Raw genomic sequence first — 25527 nt, 5'->3', positions numbered from 1 at the left:
ACGATACTTTTGAAAGCCAACAATTGGAAAGAGAATGTGGAATATGATCATGAATGCATAGGTGATACACAAGTTCACAACAACAAATTTGAACTTCTTTCTTATGGTCTATAAGAACTTAACTAGTATTTGTATGGCATGAAATCATAGTGTTATATATAAGGTTGTCCTCAATGAAATTTTGAAATCTATGCATGCACGAATTAAGCATAAATCACATAGTTTCAAAATACTATAATTATACATCAACACTCTGCAAGGAAGGTTGCCCAACACTCTACAAAAACTATATACGAGCTACTCACGAGCTTGACGAGCAAAACATATCCTAGTTCAAGCTCCGCTCATTTATGTGTCAGACTTAATATTGAGTTCAAGTCCGGGTCATTTATATTACGAACACGAAAATAAAAACAAGCCGAATACAAGTCGAACACGAGTTTTATCGAGTCTATTTGCAGCCCTAAAAACTTTCCCCGTAAATAAAGCCCAACACTCAATTTGACCTTTTTTTCTCTTCTTCATTTTCTCTAGCAAGGTTTTCCGCTCACCTCCAGAACACAGTCGACCTTGCTGAGTCTACAACTCTACAAGAGAGCAAGGTCAACAGCAACTTCGCCATGGTAATCAAAGCCCAACACTCTATAACTCTTCTTGCTCTTCTCTACAATTTATTCTCTGCAGATTGTCGGATCCCATAAAAGTAACTCTTAACTCTGCCTCTTCTTTGAACAAGCTTATAATTGCTTCTGTTTTGTTTGGTGACGATCGTCCAGACCCAGACACAGTGCGCTCACTCCTTGGCTTTCATTTCCTGTGACCCCACTGTCGTTCCCAACCCTGACACTCCCTGCAAAAGGTTCTTCTTCCTCTTCAATATTGCCATGCCAAGAGTTCTTTTCAATAAATCATCATCCTATGCTTTGCTAATGCTTGAGAAGTTGAGACTGAATGATTTTTTCTCACTTTTCTTTTACTTTTCTTCTATAAATACATGAATGAAGTTGCCCAACTATTACTATTGCTCTGAGATTTTCGCTATCCTTATTCATGAAAATGTAGATTCCTTCTATCAAGTATTCATGTTTGAAGCAACTAGCTAAGTCAACTCAGTCAAATTTAGCTTGTTCTTCAAATCCTTAGATCTAGGTACATTTATTAGCTTTACACATCTTACCTGTGCATTCCCAGAGCCAACAACCTCAATGAAAGATGGAATTCAGAGTTTTTTTATCAATGAACAAAATCTTCAAATTAATTGTAAAGGTGAAAAGCTCTGCGAGGATTCTCTACTCATACATCATCAAAGTATGAGCACCTGAGTTTGATTCATACCTCGTGTTACTAATTTGTACAATGGTTTCATATAGTGTAGATGTCAGCATCCAGGACCAAAAGGGAATTGGTTTTGTTTGTCCTGTAAGGACATCTTCTGTTGTACTAGTGTGAATGGACATTTTATTCAGCATTATGAGAAGACAAAGCATTGTCTTTGTGTCAACTGCAGGTAACCGTTTCAATATTTTCTACAAATTGGAGGCTCAAGTCTTTTCTTTTTCTTCAGTGATTTATTATAATTATGTCTTCTGGTTTTGCCCACCTTTTGAAACAGCACAAAATCAATTTACTGTTGCTCCTGTAGTAAAACTCTAGATGCGCAAGTGATCCAACAATTATGGGTCAAGGTGAGCTTTTCCCTTCATTTTCGCTTTATGTATTGTCCACTTTCCAGTCACACTCTTACGTTTTGCATTTTTAGGGTCGATCCACTTCATCCAAGCTAGAGAGCATTGATGTAATGATTGTTGATGTTATTGATCTCTTGTCTAAACCGTTTCCTAGCATCAATGTTCATCCACAGTTGGATGCTCAGTCATTTGCAGGCCAGGATGAACTTGCATTGGCTAAGGAGGGACTGCAAAAGATCTTTGATAACGGGTTAATAGCTGTAGCTGATCCCAAAGTGCAAGAAAAGTTTCTCCTTTACTCAGCCACATTGCTATCAGCCGAGTCATGCCCCTCAGAATTGAAGGTTAACCTCTCATCATTCAGATGCAATCTTCCGGAGGAAACCTCTGCTTTCACCAAAGCTCAAGATGAGTTGAAGGTGGCTTCAGACTTATCAGCCTCAATCACTCAGAAGAAGTTTGTAGTGCGGCAACAAACTTCAAAGTATGATGAGGTGAAGAAAGAAATTGTTGCCTCGGACGAGAAAGTTTCTAACTTCAAGGCCATGATCAAAGAATTGAAAGCACAAATCAAAAGGTTGGAAGCTTGTTTAGCCACGGAAAAGAGCAACAGAGCAAAGAATGATGAGGCTATTGATTCCATCGAGAAACAAGTCACCACTGCGAGAGATGGGTTGGTCTCGGACTTGGCACAAGTGTCTTCCATGGAAGGATCGACCCAAGCAGCTAACGAGTTAGTAGCTCGAAAACAGTCGGACTGGGATAACTTAAAGCTTAGTTTTACCAAGTTTGCATGATGCACTTGGCCTAATTGAGCTGTCGTTTCTATTCTTGTGGGATAGCCACAAGTGTGTGCATGAACTCCATTTACTAATCACTTAGATTGTTTGGGTTTCGTGTAACTCCATTTATTAGTGTATGTTCCAACTTTCATCTCTTTCAAAGTTCAATGCAACAAAAAAAAGTCTACAGAATCTAAGTATCACCTTTCGTTGTTAAGAAGCTTTTAATATAGGCAGTCAAAGCGTTAAACTGATGGTTGTGCTTCTGAGTTCTGATTATTGACAAGCCTGAATATAAGACACTGCTTGCAAACAAAGCCGACTCTTACCTCCAGAACAGCATGGTCATTGCAACTTGGCCATGGTAATCAAAGCCGACTCTTAACTCTGTTTCTTCTCTTAAGGTTACCTGTCTACAATTTACTTTCTGCAGATTGCAATAAGTAATTTGGGTTTTGTTTTATACAGAGCAAGACACAGTGCGATCATCACCTGGCTTTAGTGTCCTGTGATCTCACTGGCGTTCCCAACCCTGACACTCCTTGCAAAAGGTTCATCTTCGTCCAGCTTTTATTATTGTCCTCTGTAATTTATATACTGCCATTCCATGAGTTATTTTCACTAATCTTCATCCTATGCTTTTTTAATGCTCGAGCCTTGAGATTGAATAATTGTTTGGTATCTCCAAAAGCAAGATATCCAATTGATCGTAGGACTTCTATTTCGTAGAAATGATTGTTTTCCTATAAAAGCCATCCTCTAAGAATATTGTCTGTTCAGAGTTTGTTTTTCATTTTTTCTTTTTTCCTCTCAAAAGTCAAAACTCATGAATGAAGTTTCCCAACTGTTACTACTGCATGAGATTTTTGCCATCCCTTTCATGAAAAAGTAGATTCCTTCTTGGAAGTATTTATGCTTGCATTAGCAAAGCAACTAGTTAGGTTTGCAAATCTTGCATGTATATTAGAGCCATCAATTCGAAAACAGTTTTGATGAAAGAAGGAATTTAGAGTTTTCTCATTGAACATAATCTTTTGATTGTTTTAGTAAAAAGCTCTAGGACGATTCTCTACTTTTACATCATCAAAGTATGAGTACCTGACTACCTGAGTTTGAAGAATACCCCGTATTACTAATTCGGACAACAATTTTCATATATTGTAGATGTCAGTATCCCAGGGAGAATTGGAATTGGTTTTGTTTGTCCTGTAAGGACGTTATCTGTAGTTTTAACAATCATAGTGAGCATTATCAGCAGACAAAGCATTGTCTTTGTGTCAACTGAAGGTAACCATTACAATGTTTTCTACAAAATTACAGGCTCAAGTCTTTCTTTTTCTGCTGTGATTTATTACAAATATGTCTTCTGGTTTTGCTCACCTTTTAAAACAGTTCCCAAGCAATTTGGTGTTGCTCTTGCCGTGAATATCTAGATGCTCAAGTGATCCCTCAATCTTTTCATTAGTCTTAAAATGTTAGGCCTTTTCTGCTAATATATATAACATATATATATGTGTGTGTGCGTGTGGCTTTTTGCGAAATTAGAAAGCATTTTGGGCAAATTCAATAGTTTTGATAAGTTTCTGTTGATAATTGCAGATGGCCAGGTATTTTGTCTTGTTTCATTTTCTTTTAATTATGCAAATAGAGTGCCAACTTGCACCGGCTCCCTCTCTTAGATTTTAAATTGTTTGCTACATTAGGTTCTTGGCATAGATGCTGGAATAATCTTTATGAATCAGTAGCCAAAAGGGTGTCCTATTAATAAAGAAGCTATACTAATCCTTGCTATCCTGAATTTGCTTGCCTTGATTGATTCACTAAATGGAGTAGTACATAAGATCAATTATTCTAGTTAATATGGCAGTATCTGTTCTGTGAGTGAAAGCTTTGAAGTGGCATTGATTTTATTATTATTGTAAGTTTCTGCCATTATATCATCTCATTAAAGTGGTGATTTCCTCAGGTAACTAGAAGTGTTGACACTGAGCGTGGCAAGCTAAGTCCACAGGAACAAAAGACAGTTGATGCAATTTTTGAAGCAAGGTTAGTGTAGTACTTCTGTTGTTTCTGGTAATGTTAAGTTGTTGTTTATCTAACCATTTCTTCTTGTTTCATCACAGCAAGCTTCCTCTATCAATTATACTTGTTGGTGTTGGAGATAGGCCCTGGTACATGATGAAAGAGTGATGACAACATTCGTACTCGGGCATTGATAATTTCCATGTTAAGTGTTTAGCAATTGAATAGGTTTTTGTTTCTGTTACTCATGAATAGGGATTTATCAATCACACAAATACTAAAGACAAGCATTTGCCTCACACAAACTCATTAGTGTTATTTGCCCTATAACTTCATTTATGGCTGACATTGAAGTTTCTTGTAGATCAATTTCTTGGCTGAGAGAGTTAGCAGAGGATCAACTTTCCGATCATGACATCAAAATATTTGTTGATATCTTCCTTGTTATTTGAATTGGCAGTTTTGTTGTACTCTGCTACTGCTGCCTAATGGAGGCTTTTGGTGATTCTTTTGGAAACTTATAATGTGGTTTTACTCCTGATTTTGTGTGGCTTTTGACTTTGCTATCTATTTAGGTATTATATCTTTCACTCTGTATCTGGATTTTGTCTGTCGACATGCAATATCTATCAAATATTATTCTTCTCTTTTTTATTACAGATGGAGTACCAGGATCAATCTTTCTGGTCAAATTGGGGTTGCATTAGCTGAGTCACCAAATGAGGCTCTTCATCTTAATTGCAGAGCTAATATTGTGCTGCATGGTTGACTAAAGATAAATTGAAGGTAGTGTAGGAAATCTTTTAATTTACTTTTCACTTATGGTTTGTATGTCACTGCATGTACATGTCCCCTCTCACAGAGAGTTCCCAATGAGAAGACTTATATATCCAAATGAAACAGATCACTCTTAGTATGAGAAGGAAATGTACGTGAGAGTTCTACACCTTTTAAAACCTTGGATGTACTATATACATTATCTTTTAACATTGTCATTTCCCAATCAAATAGCATTTTAGCGTTGTCATATCTTTATCTATATAACTTGGAACTTTCATTGCTAGTGATTAATTTTAGCTAGCCTGATAAACTGCTAGTTATATGGTGCAGTACTAATCAGTAAGATTTATGAAAATGCAGATTAGAGCTATTATGATGTATTTTCATTTCCATTTGTTTCAGTGAATGCTTGAATATTTCTGTTATAGAAGGCTTGCAACAACACTAGAGTAATTGGTACGTGAAGTAGATCAAGGAAGATCCCTGCAAAGTGTAGGGTGGTTCTATTTGAACCCAGCAAATATCTTAGCACGCGCAGCACTAAAAAAGTTATAATATAATTTCAATTTTGCCCTTATTTACACCCACCAAACATAATATAAGCCTAGCAAATTTTCACAATACAAACCCTAATGTTTTTCTTCTTGGATACAATCAAACAGGGGTACAATTGAAAAAATATAGGATAATTTTTTAGTGCTGGGTGCATTTAGATATTTGCAGGGTTTAAATAGCAACATCCAAAGTTTATCTTGGAGTAGAGGAAAATAACTACCTTGTAAATTTACCTTTGTATATCTTGTAAACATTTGTACAAGCTTCATTCTTTTTGTAACATTCATGAGACAAATAAAATGTAACATTCCCTTTTGTATAAGCTTCGTTCCTTTTTGTATAGCTTTTATTCAAAAATAAAGTTACGCATGCCATAATTTTTTTATTCATAAATAATACATTTGCGACGGCATTTTTGCCATTGCAATGCACCACCGCAAGAACCAATGGTGACATCACCAACAATATTGGCGTAATTTTCGTCACTTGGCTGTCACAATTAGTCTTTTCACTCTTTCGCAACGGCAATTTGGCTTTCGCTTTCCGCGACGGCACAATGCCGTGGTCATTGGATTTTTATTTTTTTTTTCCTTTTTTTTTTTCTGTAGTCTGGTTGAGAATAACGGTGCAAAGCGGTGGATAGATAAACAACAGATAGGGGCAAAATTGGAAGTTCAAAAGTTTCCCAAATATGAACAGTAAATTCCTCCTCGCTTTATTGGATTCCTTGCTTTTTGATCTGAAAAGCTTGCTGATTGGTGTTTTTTTTTTTTTTTTGGCGAAACTTGCTGATTGGTGTTTGGTGCTTGCGTATTTGGATTTTGATTTCTTCCTTGCTCTCTCTCTCTCTCTCACTGAGAATAATAGGGTGCAAAGCGGTGGATAGAAAAAAGGGGAAACTACACCTACCCCCTTGACCAAACTCCAAAACACAAAAAACTCCACTACATTTGTTTTTAGACACTTAAGGACATTTTGTCTTTTCTTCTTCTTTGTTATTTACCTTTCCTTCAGTAAAAATTAAAATTGACGGAGCGTAGTGGGCCCATACTTTTGAATTTGTTTGTTTAAACATATTGCAGGTATAAATTCATCCTCTATACTCAAAGGTAAACAGTTATTTTTACTATTCATAATTTCGATTGTCGACAGACTTGAGTTAAATGCTATATGCAGAAATACTAGCAAAGAATTGAGAAAAGAAAGAGAAAAGTTGAGAAAATTAAAAGATTTCAGAGAAAATCTTAAAAGAGAAACTCCCGATTACTGGGATATTATTTTTAGGCTTCAAACAAGAATCTATAAAATAGAAGAAGATATTGAAAATCTCTTATATATACTCAAAGAGGAACAAAAACCTCTTGATTATATGAGCATTGGTTAGATCCGCAAATCACTGGTATCAGAGCTTGTAAAATAGCTCAGCAGGGGAATCCCCAATGGGGACAATGTCTGATTTAATAATAGAGAGACTGAATTCTCTATTAAAATCTTCTGATGAAAAATATCAGATCCTGCAGAAAGAAATATCTAGATATCAAGAACATCTAGAAAAAATTCCTGTTATAATCCACCAATTAGAAAAATTGGAAAACAAACTGGATTATATCAAAGATCTTCCAAAAACGGAAGAAGAAAAGCTAACGAGTGTTAGTAGAAAAATCAATGAACAGCAAAAAACGCTGGATTCTATGAAAAATATACTGAAGGACAAGAAAGTGCCTACAGTAAAACCAAAGAAGGCTAATGGATTCAAACCATTAGAAAGACCAGAAAAGAATCCTGTTCCAAACATGATTTTTCTGGATCCCTCAACTAGTTCTACTAGTATTCGGTATGAAAAGCCGAAGGAAACTCGAGATGTCAATATGATGAGCATCTTCGGAAAAAAGAAAGGAGTTCAACTCCTAAATGCTGAAGAATTTGAATACAATGAAATCGAGCATGAGGTAAAAAACGCCTCAATTCCAAAGCTAGATTTCAAACAAATTTACAAAAGAGGAACGTTTGACCTGATGGATAGCCATCATTTCAAATTACTTGAATTTACAACCCCCTCTACAACAGGAGAAACTGATCTACTTCTGATCACTCCTGCTGAAGTTGCCCGAGCAAAAGTAAAAAATTATCAATTTATGCATATTGGAGCAGTCCAAGTAGGCATAAAACTTTTAGCTCGAGAAGGTATAAACTGTTCAGTTCTATGTGTCTTACAAGACAATAGACTAACAGATTTTCAAGCTAGTCTTTTGGGAACCCTTGAAGCATCTCTGTGTAACCAAGTGGCATATTTCAACTGCTTCCCCAACTTCTCAACCAGCTTGAAAGATGCAGCTCACTGTCTAAGACTGAGAGTCAAGACAGATGGCATATCCATGAAAAATGATATGCAAGAATTGGCAATAGTATACAGGATATACTATAAACTGATGAGTACTACAGTAGAGCCAAAGACAAGGATATCAAACATCCCTGGTCTTACTACTGGATTCCTCACCAGCCAGAAGAACCATTCACAACAGATCCATAAGGTTACTTGGAATGAAGTAACTTTTCCCATTGAATGGAAATTATCTGGTCCGAAGCTACCAGCAGAAAGTGCAAAAGCTAAAATTTATGAAAGTAGAAGGACTAGAGAAATCAGTCTAAATTTTGAAAATCACAGAAAAAGTGATGTCTGTCCTGAAAATATCAGGATAAACAAAAATCTTCTCAGAAGAAGCTACAGCACTAGAGAAGCTAGTGTTAGTGGTACAAAAAACTCTGAAGAACCATCAGAGTCCATCACTGAAGAAGAACTAGAAGCTGATCTAAACAGACCAGTCAATATGTTTAGAGCACAAAAGCTCTATGATCTTTATGAAGAAGCAGAATTCTGCGAAAATCCTGAAAGATTAGAAAAACTAATCGAAGAGATGAAAAACTTCAATCCAGGAAAGAAAACTCCTTCCCTACCAGGATGTTGAAATGGAAGACGGAGATAGCTCCAAAAATTTCATCACTAGAGAAAAGGGAAAAGTGAAACTCCCTATACAGAAGGCCCCTACGGGCAGAAATGGAGAAAGAAATTCTCAAAGGTTTGTCCCAGAGGACAAGATACCCAGAGTACCAATTTCCAACTATGGTATCTGGCTAGATTTAGACAAAGCTCTAGACAAGAGAAAAACTCTTGACCAATGGGTAGACAGCCTGATGATGGCATCTGCTCTAACCCTTGGAAAATTTGAAGCTCCTGATCTTCAGATGTACTTTGAAACTACTCTCACTGGAGTAGCTAAGAAGTATTACTATTCTTTCAAAGAAACAGCCAGAGGAAAAGAATGGCTGGAAGAAATCAAAACTTCAAAATCTCCTTATGATTTTGCAGCACCATTGTACGATCAGTTCTGTGGAGATCTTGCAAATATGAGTGAAAAGGCTAGAGAAACGGCCAAATCAAATATCTATGCTCTCAAAATTTGTGACATGAGATATTTTGAAGAATACTTGAATGAATTTCAAGAATATTACTGTACAATTGGAGAACTAGAAAATACTGATCTAGTCAACCTGTTGCACAGAAAACTCCCTGAACCATGGAGAACAGCTGTGCGAGAAAGCATAGCAGAAAAACCAATTGAAAGATTTTCAGTTGGAGGAATTGCCGACAAAATCCGGCAACTATTGAAGGAACAATGCAAAGCCAATCTTAGAGCTAAGATGGCCAAGAAACAACTCAAAGGAGTTGAAAATTTCTGTTATGGAATACTGGATATGCCAACCAACTGGGGATGTCATGAATCCAAGTCCTACAGAAAAAAGAAAGAAAAATATTTCTCTAAAAAATTCAAAAAGAGTAATCAAAGAAAGAATTGGAAATTCAAGAGAAGTTCTAATTACAAGAAACAACAGGAAGAAAATCCTAAAAAGAAATTCTTCAAGAAAAAGAAGAATACTCATCAGCATAAACAACAACCCAGCAAGAAAGCTTGCAGATGTTGGTTATGTAAAGCTGAAGGGCACTATGCCAATGAATGCCCAGAAAAGGGTAAAAGATCTACTAAAGCTTTGTTCGAGGAATACGAACCTATAGTAGAAATAGCTAACATGAAGGGCTACGAAATAGCCTATTCTGATGATGAAGAAGATGACAGGTCAGTATACTCTGCCTGGTCTGATGAAGAAAAATCATCTGAGTCGTCTGAGACTGATTCTGAAGTAGAGTACTTCGAATCCAGACAAATGAATGTTTTGAAAATCAAAAACTGGGAAGAAAGCAAGACAGAATCCTTAATGTCTTCTTATCAGGTGAACCCTGGTACATTCGTTTGTGACTACTGCTTATGTCACGAAAAGAATGGTCTCCCTATGTTTTGTGAAGAGTCAAAAAAGACTTATCACAAAGAATGCTTCATAGCTGAAGCAAGAAGAAAAACCAAGAATGGACTTGTCAGCCAACTGGTTGAACAAGAATATAAAGAATATTTCTCTGAGAAAAAAGAGAAAGAGTTAGAAACCTTGTTCCGGGAAACCATGGAACCATCTTCCTCTAAAAAGGAAGACATCATCGAAGAAAAAATCTATGACAACTTTGAACTGGTTGAAATACCAGAAAATGTAGAACTGGTGAAACCACCAGAAACTGTTCATCTTTTAGAAAAGCAAGAAGCAGCTATAACAGTTACTGAAACATGGGATCTACTTGGCCAACCTTCTGGCAAGTTTGATTATAAAGTCCGATATGACCCTCCGTCATGGTTCAGTAATCCAGACAGCAAAGAGATAATTCCTACAAACTGGGATGATACAAAACCTTCTAGTTCTGATAAGTCTCCCACTCAGAAAAATGTTCCAGTAGAATGTAAACCATTCATTCCAAAGGAACAAGCTCAAGAAAATGAGCTTCAGCAATCGAAAGTAGTCTCTACGAGTAGATACAGCAACTACATAGAGATTGGACTAAAATTCCCTGATCATAAAAAATATCATCTACATGCCTTTGTAGATAATGGATCAGGATTTACAGTTGCAAATAGATTTGCAATTCCAGAAAAACTCTGGAAAGAAGAAAAGAAAACAGCTACTGGTGTTACTTTTGATGGAAGCCATCTCACCATGAATAAAGTAGCAAAAAATGTTCACATCACCATTGGTGGAGGAACATTTACCATCCATAACGTCTGGCAATCTGAAGGTCAAGGCGCAGATTTCTTGTTGGGTAATGATTTCATTCTCCAACAGAGATTTATTCAGGATGAAGAAGCAATAGGCTTCAGAAAAGGAGAACGGGTGTTCTGGGCTGATAGGCTTATTCAGGCCAAAAGTATTGTAGGTCCAAACTTTACTACCCAATATCAGAGATCGCAACAGAATAGTGGTGATCTTACCCCCTACAAACCCAAATTTGAACCCATACTCCAAATCAAACAACAAGAAGAATTACTTGTTGAAGAATCTTCTGAAGAAGAAGAAGAAGCAGAAACTAGTGAAGAAGAAGAAGCTAGTTTCATTCATGAGCATAACCTCAAGCACTTTCAGAATAAGCTTGAGTCTCAGAAAATTCCCACTCTTGAAAAAATCAAGAAACTACTCGAGCAGAACATCGATGTAGACCCTCAGAAGTTTTGGGAAAAAGACCCAGTGGTCTGTGAATTAAGATTGCATGACATGAATGTCATCTGTCATGTCAAAGCCATTCCTCAATACAAAGAGGAAGATCAAAAAGAATTCAGAAAAGATATTGAAGATCTCCTGAACAAGAGATTAATTCAACCTTCCACTAGCCCTCATCATGCTCCAGCATTCTACGTGAGAAACCATGCAGAAACGCTAAGAGGAAAAGCTAGAATGGTGATTGACTATAGAGATGTCAACAAGAAGACTGTCAAAGACGGTTATCAAATCACTCAAGTAAGAGTATTGATCAACCAGCTCAGAGGAGCTAAAGTCTTTTCAAAATTCGATGCAAAATCGGGTTTTTGGCAAGTCAAGATGCATCCTGAGAGTGTGCCTCTCACTGCCTTCGGAACACCACAAGGACATTACGAATGGTTGGTAATGCCTTTTGGTCTCAAGCAAGCTCCCTCAATCTTCCAAAGAAAGATGGACAACATCTTCAAGCATGTCGCGGAGTTTTGCGTCGTCTACATAGATGACATCCTTGTCTTCTCCAAAAACAGAGAAGAACACAATAAACACCTCCATGAGGTTGTAAAGCTGATAGTTCAGCATGGAATTATCCTAGGAGAAAAGAAAATCTTCTTTATCCTTGATGAAGTTGATTTCCTAGGAATAAATATCAAAAATGGAGTGATAAAACTTCAACCTCATATACTTGAGAAGATCTGGAAATTCCCAGATAGAATTCCTGATGCTAAGAGTCTAGAGAGATTCCTTGGTGTCATTAATTATGGGAGAGATTTTATCCCAAAAATATCAGGGTTAACAGCAATGTTATCTCCTAAGACAAGTTCCAAAAGAAAATGGAACTTCACTGAAGACGATGAAAAAATTGTGAAGCAGATAAAAAATCTCTGCAAAAACCTCCCTCATCTTCAACAACCAGAAGAGAATGATGAAATTATCCTCCAAACAGATGCAAGCGATAATTATTGGTCTGGTGTGGTTCTGGCTAAAGCGCCTGGAACTAACATTGAAAAGATCTGTAAATTTTGTAGTGGCAAGTTCAGCCCTGCAGAACTAAATTATCCCACAGGGGAAAAAAAAAATTTGGCTGTTAAGAAAACAATTTTAAACTCTCCAGCTTTCCTTGGAAAATCCTTTACTGTCCGCACCGATTGTGCTAGAGTAAAGAATTTCAAAAATTTCAAACTTGATAAAGCTGCTGACAGAGGAAGACTAGCAAACTAGCAATTATTCCTTAACCAATATGATTATGTTGTTGAATTAATTGCAGGAAACAAGAACTATCTTCCAGACGCCTTAACAAGAGAATTAGCCATGTTCAGCAAAAGAAATGATGACGACGACGAATGTCGCAATCCCAGAAGCAGAAGAGCTGGGAAAGAACATGAAACCAATGAGGATCCCAAAGAAAAAATCCTCAAGAGATTCCTGCTAAGTCCGAGAGGCTTAGCCACAACTGATCAATCCCAGGGTAAAGGATTGACTAGCCCGTCTCAAACGGCAGACGGTAAAGGCTCATCAAGACCGTTGACGGCTGTTGCTTTGCCAAAAAACAAACCTACTCCAACTGGAGTAATAAATGTTTTCAATTATGAACTTCGAACTTTCGATACTCCTGTGTTCAGAAGTGGCAGGAGATTAGCTTACCACCAGAAGGCAATTCTGGATAATCTTTTATTTGCCTTTCAGGAAAGAAGCAGTGGTCTTATGTTTCCAGCCCTCTTTGCATTAGCTGAAGAACTATACGAGAATGCAAGACCACAGTTCGAAGAACAACAGCAGAGTGCTGTCAAGAAAGAAAAAATTAACTTCCTTGAAAGCCCAGAAAGTGCTAGGGTCCCTATCATGGCACTCACTGAAGCAGACTGGCATAAATTCCACAATCTAATAGGAAGGCACAATTCAGAAGACCTAGTTCCTCCAACCCTCTTCATCATCGCGGGACCATATGTTGGAAGATACCTGGTAAATGTTCAGAGTGAACATCCACAAGAACACAAGCTTTGGCTTGTTGAAAATGGTTTTGTCCATAATTTGTGGACCAAAACTAATGATGATCTAAAAGGATTGCCGCCCATCATCGTCAATACAGTCAAGAATGTCAGAAAAACCGACTGTACGCTTCGTCTGAAGTTTAGATCCACTCCTCCAGAATGGATCCAGCAAGCAAATGGTGAGGTTGAATATATTGCTCCATATCACTATGTGAGAATTATTTCAAGACAATATTTGCAACCTGCCTGTGTTGGGTATAACGGCCAACCAAACTCTAGCATCCCATGGATGAAGGCCATGACTTTGGAATACATGAAGAATATCATCTCTGAAGACCTCAGTAATACCTTCCTGGCAGCAGGAGAGAAGATTATTATCACTGCTTACGATCATCCTGACGTAGTCAGCAGTGACCTATTCCTATCTCTCACCCGAAAAGAGATAGACTCAACAATGCCATGCATGCAGTGGATGGACAAACTTGAAAACGACAACCACTACAAGATGTACGTCGACACGGACGTAGAAGACAATGCTACAACAGTTAGGATAGCCCAAGCAAACAACAACTCGTTTGTCTTTAGCCACCACTCAGAGACTGATGACAACATGTAGCAGCAGGTGAGAGGCACCAAAACAAAAAAGCAACTGTTTCATTTTCAAAAAGATACTTTTGCTTTTCAGAAAAGAAGAAGGTGAAAAACATTTCACCCAAATGCTTTTGCTTTTCCCTGTCCGACCTCCATCATCAGGAGCACTCAGAAAAGCAGAAGATCACGGAGTTGTGCTGTACATTTTTGTATTTTGAATTCCAGTTTGAGTTCCGCTCTCTATATAAAGAGCTTTAGTTTCATTTGTAAGGCATTCGAAAACGGAAACATCAGTCCGATATTCGAAAAATTTCCATATCAATTTTAGATTCGAAAATTGAGAAAGACTCAGAGTCTCTCAAACAAGAAAGCCATAGTAGCAGTGTGCTCTTCCCTTCCTGTTTAGTGTGAAGCAGTGTGCTTTCATTACGAGTAAGTATCTGTAATCACTCTTATGGATAGCTAAACAGCTTTTTAGCTGTTTACCCAAGAGTGAGGCTCTAGATTCTGTATCTGAAGTTTATGTTTGAATAAATAAATTCAGTTTGTGCCCAGTACCCTGTCACAAAAATATTTTGCTGTTTTTACATTTATGTTTTTAACAGTAGCAGTTAGTAAGCAATAGCAGTCATTCTATTTTGCTATAGAAGACTGAACCCTTTATCATCCTAAGGCAGCAGTGATTCCGCCCTGGTAGTAGCCGCTTAGACAGGAAGTCGTTAGGTGAAATTGTGGCATGTTGAAGGCTAGTCCTTAGGCTAATACTGTGCTTAGTCTGGAAAAGTTAAATATTGAGACTGTGTAGGAGCTGATACTGTATAAAGAGTAAAAAGATAAAAGGAGAATAGTGTGTGTCCTTAATTGTATAAGGGAAAAGGTTGTGGACTTTGTTGTCAAAAAACTTGTTGTCTGGTAGTACTTTGTAGTTAACCCTAGAAAAAACAGTAGATAGGGGTAAAATTGGAGGTTCAAAAATTTCCCAAAGATGAACAGTAGGTCGTCCTCGCTAAGTTTTCCAAAGATGAACAGTAGGTCGTCCTCGCCAAGTTTTCCAAAGATGAACAGTAAAGTCGTCGTCGCTAAGTTTCCCAAAGGTAAAGTCGTCCTCGCTTTATTAATAGAGAAGAGATAAGGCGCTGGTGCTTGGAAACACATACTTTGCAACCAGTCGACTCAGGCAGACTTCCTCAATGGCAAGCAAAGCTGATCACTTTTTCTCTTCATCCCCTATGGTACTTACTCCGCCGGCCCACGCTTAGTTGATCATGCATGTATATCTAATTTGGTTTTGTTCTCTGTTTCTAATTTGCTTTTGTTTTTTGTTAGGTCAACTTTCAAACATGGTGCGATCACCTGGCTTGGCTGTCCTCTGATATCACTGACATTCCCTACCCTAATACTCCCTGCAGGAGGTTACTTATTTCTTGTCTTGGCCTCTGAATTTATCATTTTTAATTGTCTCCTTCCATGAATGAGTTATTTTCTTGACTTGTTTGAGAGAGTAAGTAATTGTTTGGCAAGAAAAAAAAATCTGTGTTAAAGATGTCAAGCTCTCTCTCTCTCTCTCTCTCTGGGTTTGGCCACGGTCCGGCTTTGGATCTCCCACCGGCGGCTTCGACGGCTTGTGGGTGGTCAACAGCTGGGCACGGTGGCTCTACTCAACATGGCTGCATGTCATCACTAGTGGAGATCGGGCGGCTGGTCTGGGTGCCCCTGAGGATTCTTTCAGGGGTCTGGGCCTGATTTCTGGGTTAAGTTCTGGGTGCCCTGAGGAATTCTTCAGGGGCTTGGAATTGGGCCTGTGCTGTGTTGGTAAGACCCACTTATTTCTGGGCTCGTGTTTGGGATTAGGAGGCTATTGTAGAAAACTCGGGCTCCAGTTCGTTTTTGGATTGGGGACGAAGATTAGGGGCTTTGACTGCGTTTGGAGCCTCTTTGGTAGCGTTAGGATATTTGGTTATTTGAAAATTCGCTCTAGGGTTGCATTATGTTAGATTGTTATATAGTCTTTTACTGTAGGGTTTTCTTTCATAGCATTTTTGTCCCAGGGTCTCCCGGTGGGTCATTCTGTAATGTTTCTCTCATTTATATTTAATGGATTGACGCCCCTTTGGTTAAAAAAAAAAAGAAGTAATTGTTTGGCGGCGAACAGCAAAAATATGATGCAAAAAAGAAATGTAGTATTCCCACTTCTATTCATTTAAATACCTCCTTTTGTTTGCAGTCAATTAAGCATAGAAGATTTATCAAAGCTTCTTTCTTTGGAATTTCTACCATCTTGGACTCGGTCTGTGCATAAAATGGGAATCGTGTATGAAACTAGCTTGTGTTTCTAACGTGTGGAACAATTTTCATGCTAGATGCGGGCACCCAAATGAAAACTGGTTTTGTTTATGCTGTAAGACTGTCCTTTGTGGTCGTTATGACAACATGCACATGATTCAACATTACGAGCAGACAAATCATTCTCTTGTAATCAGCTGCAGGTACTACTTGCTGCTTCAAATCCTTCACAGCCTGTTTACATTTCTAGATTAACTTGTTATAAATTTATCTTATGGTTCTGTTTCCCCGTTTAAAACAGCAATCTATTAGTTTGGTGTTACTCCTGCCATTCTTTTATAGATCATAAAGTGATTCCACAACTGAAGGCTGCACTGTTATTGTCAAATACCTCCAAGGTGATCGAGGATTTTTTTTTTTTTTTTCGTTTACTTTTTATTTGTCATCATTTTTACTGATCATGCACGTTCCAATCTTTCATTTCATCATCAAATTTAGGATCGTTCGTCATCAACCAAGCTAGAGAACCTCGATGGTCTAATTGCTGATGTAGATAATCTCATCTCTACATTTTCTGGCTTTGATCTTCATCAACTGGATACTCACTTCTGTGATGAACTCGCAATGGCCAAGGAGGGACTCCAAAAGATATTTGACTGTAACTTGGAAGCTTTAGCTGATCCCAAAGTCCAAGAGGAGTTCCTTACTCATTCAGCCACACTTATTTCTGATGATTCTTTCCCAATAGACTTGAAGGTTAAACTTTTATCTTTCCAATCTAATCTCTCAGAGGAAATGTCTGCTTTCGTGGAAGCTCAACATGAGTTGAATAAAGTGTCAGACCTATCAGCTTCACTTGCTGGGCAAAACTTTGTGCTTGAATCGACCACTTCAAAGTATGCCGAAGTGAAAGCACTATTTCTTGCAGCAGACAAGAAACATGCCAAACTTACTGCCAAGATCAATGCTGCATCGAAGGCTGGAATTGAATTGTTTGAAGATTTAGCCATTGTTCGGATGCGAAGGGCTGAGTTTGAAGAGAAATTGGGTACCATTGAGGGAGTAATTACCACTGCTAGAGATAGATTTGTCTCAGACTCTTCGAAGCTTTCTACAATAAAGGGATTGACCAATGCAGCTGCCCGTTTAGTCACTCGACGAAAGTCAGCCTGGAATAGCTTAAGGATTACTTACTCAAATTTTGCATCACTTGGTCTGCATGATGAGGAAGCTTATTTGGTGGGTTTCTAGATGACCCCCACGTTTTTCTTCTTTTATTACCTATTGTGGGCTATGCATATAGCTAGCCATGTTGCAAACTTTGATTTTTCATTGCATATTTACTGCATTCTGGTATGCAGATTGCATTGGTCAAGAGACAGAGCATTCAATGCTTGTCTGATAGTTGTGTTGTAAGACTCCCGACTCCCTATATAAGGGATCAAGTAGTACGTTGTAATATATCCCAATTCTAATAGTAGAGTTCATCAATAAGAGAGTAGCTAATCTTTCATTTTCTCTCTTCCTTTGCTTTGTTTTTCTTGCTTATTTTCTTTAAGTATGAGTGAGAGTGTGGTGTGATTTGTTTGTAAACCAATCACCCATTGTAGTTGGTGTTAGCTTGAAAGCTTAAATACCAACCGGAACTAGCATGCCCAACCAGTAACTGTTATTTTTGCTATTCTAGGCCACTTAGCCTAATCTTGCATTTACCTCTGTTTCTTTCATCTCCTTGTCTCTGATCGTTCTGTCATTAAATAGCATATATAGGAAGGCAAAGCCCTTGAACAGGGCTAATTGACCCGTTGTTTCTCCAACAAAACTTCGTGGCATGCATGTGAATCTGAATATTTATGGTAATTCCAACATCCAAATAATAAAACAGTGAAAGCTGTCTCATCTTTGGGACATGGATTGGATCGGATCAATCTAGTTCTCTCAGTTGTTAGGTACCGTCTTCTGTGTGCTTGTTACCTCTCTGCATGGTTTACATAGAAGAACAGTACACGCACAAGGGGGAGAAGCTCCAAAACGAATAGTTGAAAAGGATTAATATTCACATTCAAATATCTCTAAACTATATTATAATTACAGTTTATTACAATCACTAATAGCAGTGGCGGAGCCAGAAATTTAGGTTTACTAGGGCACACAAAAAAATAAAAATATAAAAACATACAAAATCTTTAAATGTAATTTCTATCTATTACAATGATTTGTCCTCGACAAGATTTCATATTTTGAAATCATTGCATGATAGTCTCATCATCTATACTAGTAAAAATGTCTTTCTCAATATATGAAATCAAGCAATCATTCATAAACTTGTCACCCATTCGACTGCGTAAACGAGTCTTTACAATGTTTATAGCAGAAAATACTATTTCTACACTTGCAGTCGCAACTAGTACAATCAATGCTAACAACAAAAGTAAGTACATCGGTGAATATGTGTCACATTTTTTTGGTCTGAACTATATGTCACAGATTTGTATTATATATTTTTAGAAAATTTTTATTGAATTTAAAATTTTGTAAGTAATAAGAAATATGAATCTTTAATCGTAACAAATTCTATTATTGATGTCAAAGAAATTTAGGAAAAAAAAATATTATATAATATTACTAAAAGTTCAAACGTGTGCCTCCTCAAACAATCCCATAAAAAAAAACAAAAGAAGAGCACCTAAGCACTTCAGATTAAGTTGAGAAAAAATAATATAAAAATCTATAATACAAATATGATATTAATATAATATTAAACTATATACATATATTATTATTTTTTCTGAAAATCTGAGTGGGGCACGGGACCCAGTGGGCCCCTACCTCCCTCCGCCCCTGACTAATAGTGATAAACCCTAAACTCTATCGTGTTTATTATTCTTAAGGTTTGGAGTGCTATTTCAAGACATGTATTATTGAAGACATTTTCTGTTGAAGCCTTAAAGCACTTGTACTATCATTCTCGATTTTTAAACATAATCAAAAATCAAGATAAATCCCGCAATTATATCGGACGTGATGGTTCAGCCATCAATACGAAATATCTGAAATTTTTTTCTTTTTAAACCAAGTGCTCACTGATGCCCTGAACGCACAATATATATATATATATATATATATATATATATATATATATATATATCAATACAGACTAGCTCGCTCCGTAGAATCATATACTACATTAAATAAGTTTACGAATTAAATTGCAATAACAAAGTAATAAGTATTGCTCCTCAGAGCTTATTACATAGCGGAAGTCTTAATAACAGCTAAGCCACAAAATTAGCTTCCTACCTGTATAGCTGTAAATACAATATCTCAGCTTCAGCCATGATTATTCTGACCTGTATGATTAACCCCTACACATTCGAATAGTGCACCGGATTGCAACAACAAAAAGTAAGCTTTTGAAACTTGTATGAGTAAATTCAAATACATCAATCAAAACAACTCACACAAATTACGAGAAAACCATCATTTCAACTTAAGGAAAACACATCACACCTCTATTCCTTTCAAACTCAACATCTTTTCCTCAAAATGAAATACACATGTCACTCCGTGACAAAATCATATTATTTGATAACTTAACAAGTTAAATATGAAACCCAAATCCCTCATGGACAATAAAAAAAATAATACTCTCGAGACTCTCTTTTAAAATACGTACTCATGAGTCTCAAGTGACCTTGTATCGTCACCCCCATGAAATACAATGGCAGACAGACTAGAGCTCTAACTAAATCGTAACCAATAACCTGACCAAAGGCTTTATTCCCGATAACATGTATTGGTAACCATCTGTGACCCCCGGTACAAAGACCAAAATATTTAAAGAAGTCACGCATGACTCAAAATGTTACCCAAATCTAATAAAATAAATCATCTTTCTTGATAACCATTTGTGACCCCTGGTACAAAGACTAATACATTTCAAAACGGTATAAATCATAATTTCCACAATATATTGCTTTCCCGAAAAGTTGCATCTCAAAACGACAATATGAATAAAATCATGCATATTGCTTCATCATACATCAAATCCACCAAGATATACATTTCACACACACACACATATGTAGTCATTCACTCAGGAATGCCACTAATATCAACTATAGTCACAGTTAAATAAATAACTCCAAGACGATAACGTAATAAAATTTGTTCGTAAATGAACACCGTGAAATTTACTCACTTTAATATCTCGTTGCGTCTTCACACAAAAACAGATATAAATACAAACCACCACAATCTGCTCAAAAACAACCCTGTCAAGTGCCTAATCACATCAAGATTACAACTAAATACCGTGCAAGGTATAAAAGCGTCTATGGTCGAAACAGACGAACTAAAACCCGAAGATTAGGTCAATCGAAACAAAGCTTCATCTGAGAGCACCCAAAATCTCCAAAACACTTCTAGGGTCGATTTGTCAAAACAACATGACGATCCAATGGCTGGATCTTCACAGGTCGAAAACCGAATGAATCGAAACTACGTTAAACCTAACATGTCTCAAACAATCATCAAATGCTACAACCCATATATCAAAACGCTCATATCAATGAGTAGATGATAACAGAGCAAGAAACAGCTCCAACCATGGCCGGACGCGCTACCACAAGCCGTTGCGTGTGAGCCCATGTGCTGCCATATCAAACTTCAAAACCAGGAAGATCCAACCGTTCATAATGTAGAGTACACCAAGAGAAGCAACTTTCACACCTATAGCTAAGGCCAATTCGGCCTAGATTGTCGCTGAAAATTAAAAAATTCAAATTGGGATTCTGATCACCATACTTTGAATCGAGCTTCCAGACTAGTATGGTTGGAATCAGCAAGAGGAGAGTGTCAAAACCCGGGTAATTTTGAGCCCTATCATTGATGGAATCGGCTAGAGCTACGTCGGACGCCGCCGTAGAGTTTCGAGCCTCAATCCGCCATGTACGGCGCAAATCGACAGAAACCACACTAGTACGGAGGACGGCAAAACACGACAAAGAGTTCTGGGCTGGTGGCGCGGCTGGAGGATGCTGGACGACGAAGTTGGCGTTGGGTCGGGTCAGGGGGTTCAAGTCTGGTCGGCCGCTTGCTAGGGAGGGCTAGTGTTTCCAATTTTTCCGGAAACAAGTTTCTAAAAACAGAAAATGGTAATTTCTGACAATTTTTACTATTTATTGGGAAATTATTTCTAAAAAAGAAAATAACTTCCGCTGACCATGACTTCTTCATATGATCTCTGATTTTCGCGTGCTACATGTCCACGAACACGTATCGATGAGCTATGACTTTCGTGAAAAAAGTTTTTAGAGAAACTCAATGAATAAAAATTCAACATTCGAGCTTTTCAAAATGACGCGTTACGAGTAATTATTCATTTGAAAATAATTCAATTTCACAAACAACATACGCATAACGCATAAGAACAATAATTTGTACAACTGACCGATTATTAATTATAAGAATTAATTAACAAAAATTCAGGTCATCACAATCTACCCTCTTTAAAGGAATTTCGTCCCGAAATTGAAATGCACTAATCAACGAAAAGTTGTGGATACCTCGCTCTTATATCCAACTCTAGCTCCCATGATCCATCACCTTCGTCATGGTGACTCCATAGCACCTTGACCAAGTCAACCTCCTTTATCGAAGTTGCTTTGTCGACCTATCCAAAATACGAACAGGTTCGACAACAAAGGTAGTATCAGCATTCACCTCAATCGTACCATGATCAATCACATGTGACTGTTTGTGGATATACTTCCTCAGCATAGACACATGAAAAATATTGTGCACATCAGACATACTAGGAGGTAAAGCAAGCATATAAGCCAAATCTCCAACTTTATGGTACACAACTACAGCTCTAAAATTTAGAAAACAGCTTTAAGCCCATTTCCTAAGATGGGCTCGCAGGCTTACGTTCCTTTACTTTTCTTCATTGTGTTCGGGCTTGTGTTTTCTTCTTCTACTTCTTCTTCTAGTTTAGGGGTTTGTTGTTCCCAATAACCTTCTATTCCCTCCGTCTCTTTTCCCGCCATATCTTCTCCAAACTGTGGACATGGCTATGGCGATTCGTTCTGCACTTGCAAAGTTGGCGACTAAATCCATTCACAAGAACAGAAGTGGAATTCTAATGCTTAGGGCTTTTGCGAGCTCATCATAGACAAAAACCCAATCACCAAGATGACGCCGTTTCGGGGTTTCCTGCTGGTCATTACTTCCGTCACCGATTCAATTATGGAAACCATGAAAGCAAAAGGAAAGAGCTTAAGGTGAATAATGTTAGGGTCCTAACCCTAAGAGAAATGGAAAACAAAGGAAATAGAAAGCAAAAGGAAAATTCAATTAAATTCTCAGATTCCTTTTTACAATGCAGCTGGACTCCAGCTATATAGTTAGCATAGACGAGGACATTGTTTTACATAATTAAACCTAATATGGGCTTCCACAGCCAAAAGAGCTATTTTGGGCCTCGATACACACCTGGGCTTGGTTGATCACAGAATTGGGTCCTTACAACACCACCCCTCTTCAATTGAAACTTGACCTCAAGTTTAAGAAATATACTGCTGCTCCAACACAAAACCAAGATCACAACCCAGAATTTTTGAATCTCATAACCATCCTGCATTGTTTCGTTGTAAGTCACTGCAATCCACATGTGTATTAACCTTGTAGAATTGACACCCTTTACCTTTCCTCCCCAGAATGTGTTACCAATTTTTGCTTCCACTCCAAATACAATCACATCTTGTACTGGCAGTACCCTATCTTCTTTGAAACTTGAAAGAGCTCTAGACCACATAATGAAAACCCCTTGTCTCTTGAAATTCAGCTAGAAGACACCCCAAACCAAGTAGTTTTGGATACAATTGGACATGAAGAATGAGCTTTGAATAAGTGATAAACCAATAAACATCTTGATCAAAATGAACCCTTGCTGCAGTCAAACAATCATATGTAGAATTTGCCGTGATCAATTCTTTGTCCCTGCTTGAGAATTCCAGAGCATCATCAACTGTAACTATCACCATGTAGAAACAAGGAAAACTAATAACAATCATCTGAGTCTGCAAAGATTCTGTATTCTCCCATGTCCTACTCTGCAACATTTTTCTTATCATGTCCAGCAAGAATTGCAAGCAAACTATATCGCTTGTAAATTCTCCTCCCACCTTAGAAATTTCATATTGCTGCAATATTATGAAAAATAGCTTCTTCTCATCTAATCCCAAAACAATATCAAGTTGCTTCTTCTTAGCTCTCTCACCAAATTCATCATTTTGTGATTTTTCTGTAGTCCTCATCACACCAAGAGCAGTAACACACATAACTAATGCCACATAAAGAAGAACAGTAGCATTAATTGAGATAGCTGAAGAAGAACAATACCTCAAGGAAGTTGATGCAGACTTAACATGAGGAAAATGTCTAGCAAGTTCACCATTAAATAAACCATCTGAGTTTCTAATCTCATATTTAGAAAGTTGCAGGGCCTTACAAATTCCAGTGATCACTTCGGTATAGGTAGTGGTGTAAAGCCTTGCATTTGTCATATCCATGACAACTTTCTTTGCAATTTCTACCACCCACTTTTCATCAAAAGCCTTCTTCGCATGCTCCCTAACAATATGCACATTAGCCTTCTCATCTATAATATCATAGCCAATAAACATGCAGCCCTTTTCCTTCTAAAACACCAATTTCATGCGCTGAGTTGAGTTCTCATTTTTCACAAAAACAAGATAGCAAATTCCATTACCATCACCCAATAAATTGCCCGAGTCATTCAAAGAAATTAGCTTAGTTCATTTGTGTACCACTTCAACATACAGCTGCAATTTATTCATCTTTTGGAACATGTCAGAGCAAAGAACAATTATGCATCCATCATTTCTATTCACCCAAAAACTATTAAATCCAATGCCATTAGAGATAAGCCCCTGATATCTTGGAGCTCCCTCCGCAACAATTACCCGAAATGATCTTTTTTTCTCCTTTGCAGCAAAAAGAAATTCCAGTATTGAATTTGAATTACCAAGAATTAATATAACCTCGTTATGGAGAATGTGCTCTACTGCTTGCTCAGCCAACTGTTCATGGCAAGTGCCAATATCTTGAATAAGTTCATCGACTGGTTCAATGACATCATGCTTCAGCTTCCAGCATTTAGAACTTTTATCAGCAGATTTGTTTTTTCCTTCAGAATCACCCCCAGATGAAGAAGTGTGAGGGATAGCCACTGCATCATGTATGTCTTCAAGAAGGATTTGCAAGGAAAGCGAACACAGTGTGCTTCTTGCAGCTGCTGCAACTACAGCAACATATAGAATAGGATAGTTACGGCGGTCACCATCATCTTCATCATTACTGACAGTCGACAAGTTCAACCCAGCCATAGCAACTATGGTGAGAGAAACATCCTCCTCCATGATTATGTGCAAAACCTGCCTCACAATATTACCCACACCCAACTCCACAGGATTTGTAGCAATCAGCTGCTCCCCAACAACCTTTAAAACATCAATCAAAGCTCCAGCTTGATTTCTGTACGTAGGGTACACGCTGCGATGAGATCACCGAGCGAAGTAACTCAACAGTCTGCTTTTTCATGGTCTGCGAGCCCTCCATTTTACATTTTTTCAGCTTGACAAGGAAATCATTCACAAGGGTATGCATGACTGTCAGGATTATATCAATGAATTTCACCCAAAGTTATTCCCTACAAACTCTTTATGCAGGATAAAAAGTTCATCTGTTAAAAGAGTGTGGCCACCACCTTTATCACGAACCTTCTTATCAAATCCGGAGAAGCATAGTTGCAGTACATAGTGACTACTCTTCTTTGACCCCTCAATGTAATGCTTAAGTCTTGCACACAATGCATTAAACAGACTCACCACATAACATGTACCACCAATATCCTTTCCATACTTATAACACTTGGGTAAGGCGTACTGGAAGGAATTTCCAACCATAGTCAATAGGCTATCAAGCTCTATAAGTTCACCTGTCCTATTTTTGTCAGCATCTTCCTTCTCTGGTACAACATCTATAGTTGGGGATGAATTCCCAACATAGGAGAAGGAAGGTGCCATGTATTGCAAAACATACTTTTCATACAGAACCACTCCTTAAAATTTTGATGACTTCTGTCCAAACAAAACAAGGATTTAAGAAGGCCAACGCTAACTG

At 37.7% G+C, this 25527-nt stretch overlaps 2 protein-coding genes, 1 long non-coding RNA gene and 1 pseudogene across 4 annotated transcripts; 3 read left to right on the top strand and 1 right to left on the bottom strand.

Moving 5' to 3' along the window:
- Nucleotides 1-489: 489 nt before the first annotated feature.
- Nucleotides 490-2667, top strand: LOC133741528 (uncharacterized). The gene is made up of 5 exons (XM_062169406.1): nucleotides 490-623; nucleotides 777-859; nucleotides 1376-1507; nucleotides 1613-1685; nucleotides 1760-2667. Exons 1-5 carry the CDS (start codon nucleotides 621-623, stop codon nucleotides 2483-2485), a joined length of 1017 nt encoding a protein of 338 aa, XP_062025390.1. The 5' UTR covers nucleotides 490-620; the 3' UTR covers nucleotides 2486-2667.
- Nucleotides 2668-2869: 202 nt separating this feature from the next.
- On the top strand, nucleotides 2870-5627 carry LOC133741529 (uncharacterized). 2 transcript variants are annotated; one of them, XR_009861986.1, is made up of 4 exons: nucleotides 2870-3021; nucleotides 4437-4516; nucleotides 4594-5067; nucleotides 5153-5627. It is a non-coding gene; the product is annotated as an uncharacterized LOC133741529 (long non-coding RNA). The 2 variants fall into 2 exon arrangements; XR_009861985.1 differs by having other exon boundaries at nucleotides 2870-4516.
- A 9400-nt stretch (nucleotides 5628-15027) lies between these two features.
- Nucleotides 15028-17840, top strand: LOC133738340 (BRAP2 RING ZnF UBP domain-containing protein 2-like). The gene is made up of 5 exons (XM_062165863.1): nucleotides 15028-15269; nucleotides 15364-15449; nucleotides 16398-16523; nucleotides 16622-16718; nucleotides 16819-17840. Exons 1-5 carry the CDS (start codon nucleotides 15228-15230, stop codon nucleotides 17569-17571), a joined length of 1104 nt encoding a protein of 367 aa, XP_062021847.1. The 5' UTR covers nucleotides 15028-15227; the 3' UTR covers nucleotides 17572-17840.
- Nucleotides 17841-24107: 6267 nt separating this feature from the next.
- LOC133741237 (uncharacterized) lies at nucleotides 24108-25182 on the bottom strand (annotated as a pseudogene).
- Nucleotides 25183-25527: the final 345 nt, after the last annotated feature.

This window comes from Rosa rugosa, chromosome 3 (genome assembly GCF_958449725.1).
Source record: "Rosa rugosa chromosome 3, drRosRugo1.1, whole genome shotgun sequence".
NCBI classification, from domain to species: domain Eukaryota; kingdom Viridiplantae; phylum Streptophyta; class Magnoliopsida; order Rosales; family Rosaceae; genus Rosa; species Rosa rugosa.
This window is presented reverse-complemented; position numbering and strand designations above follow the sequence as displayed.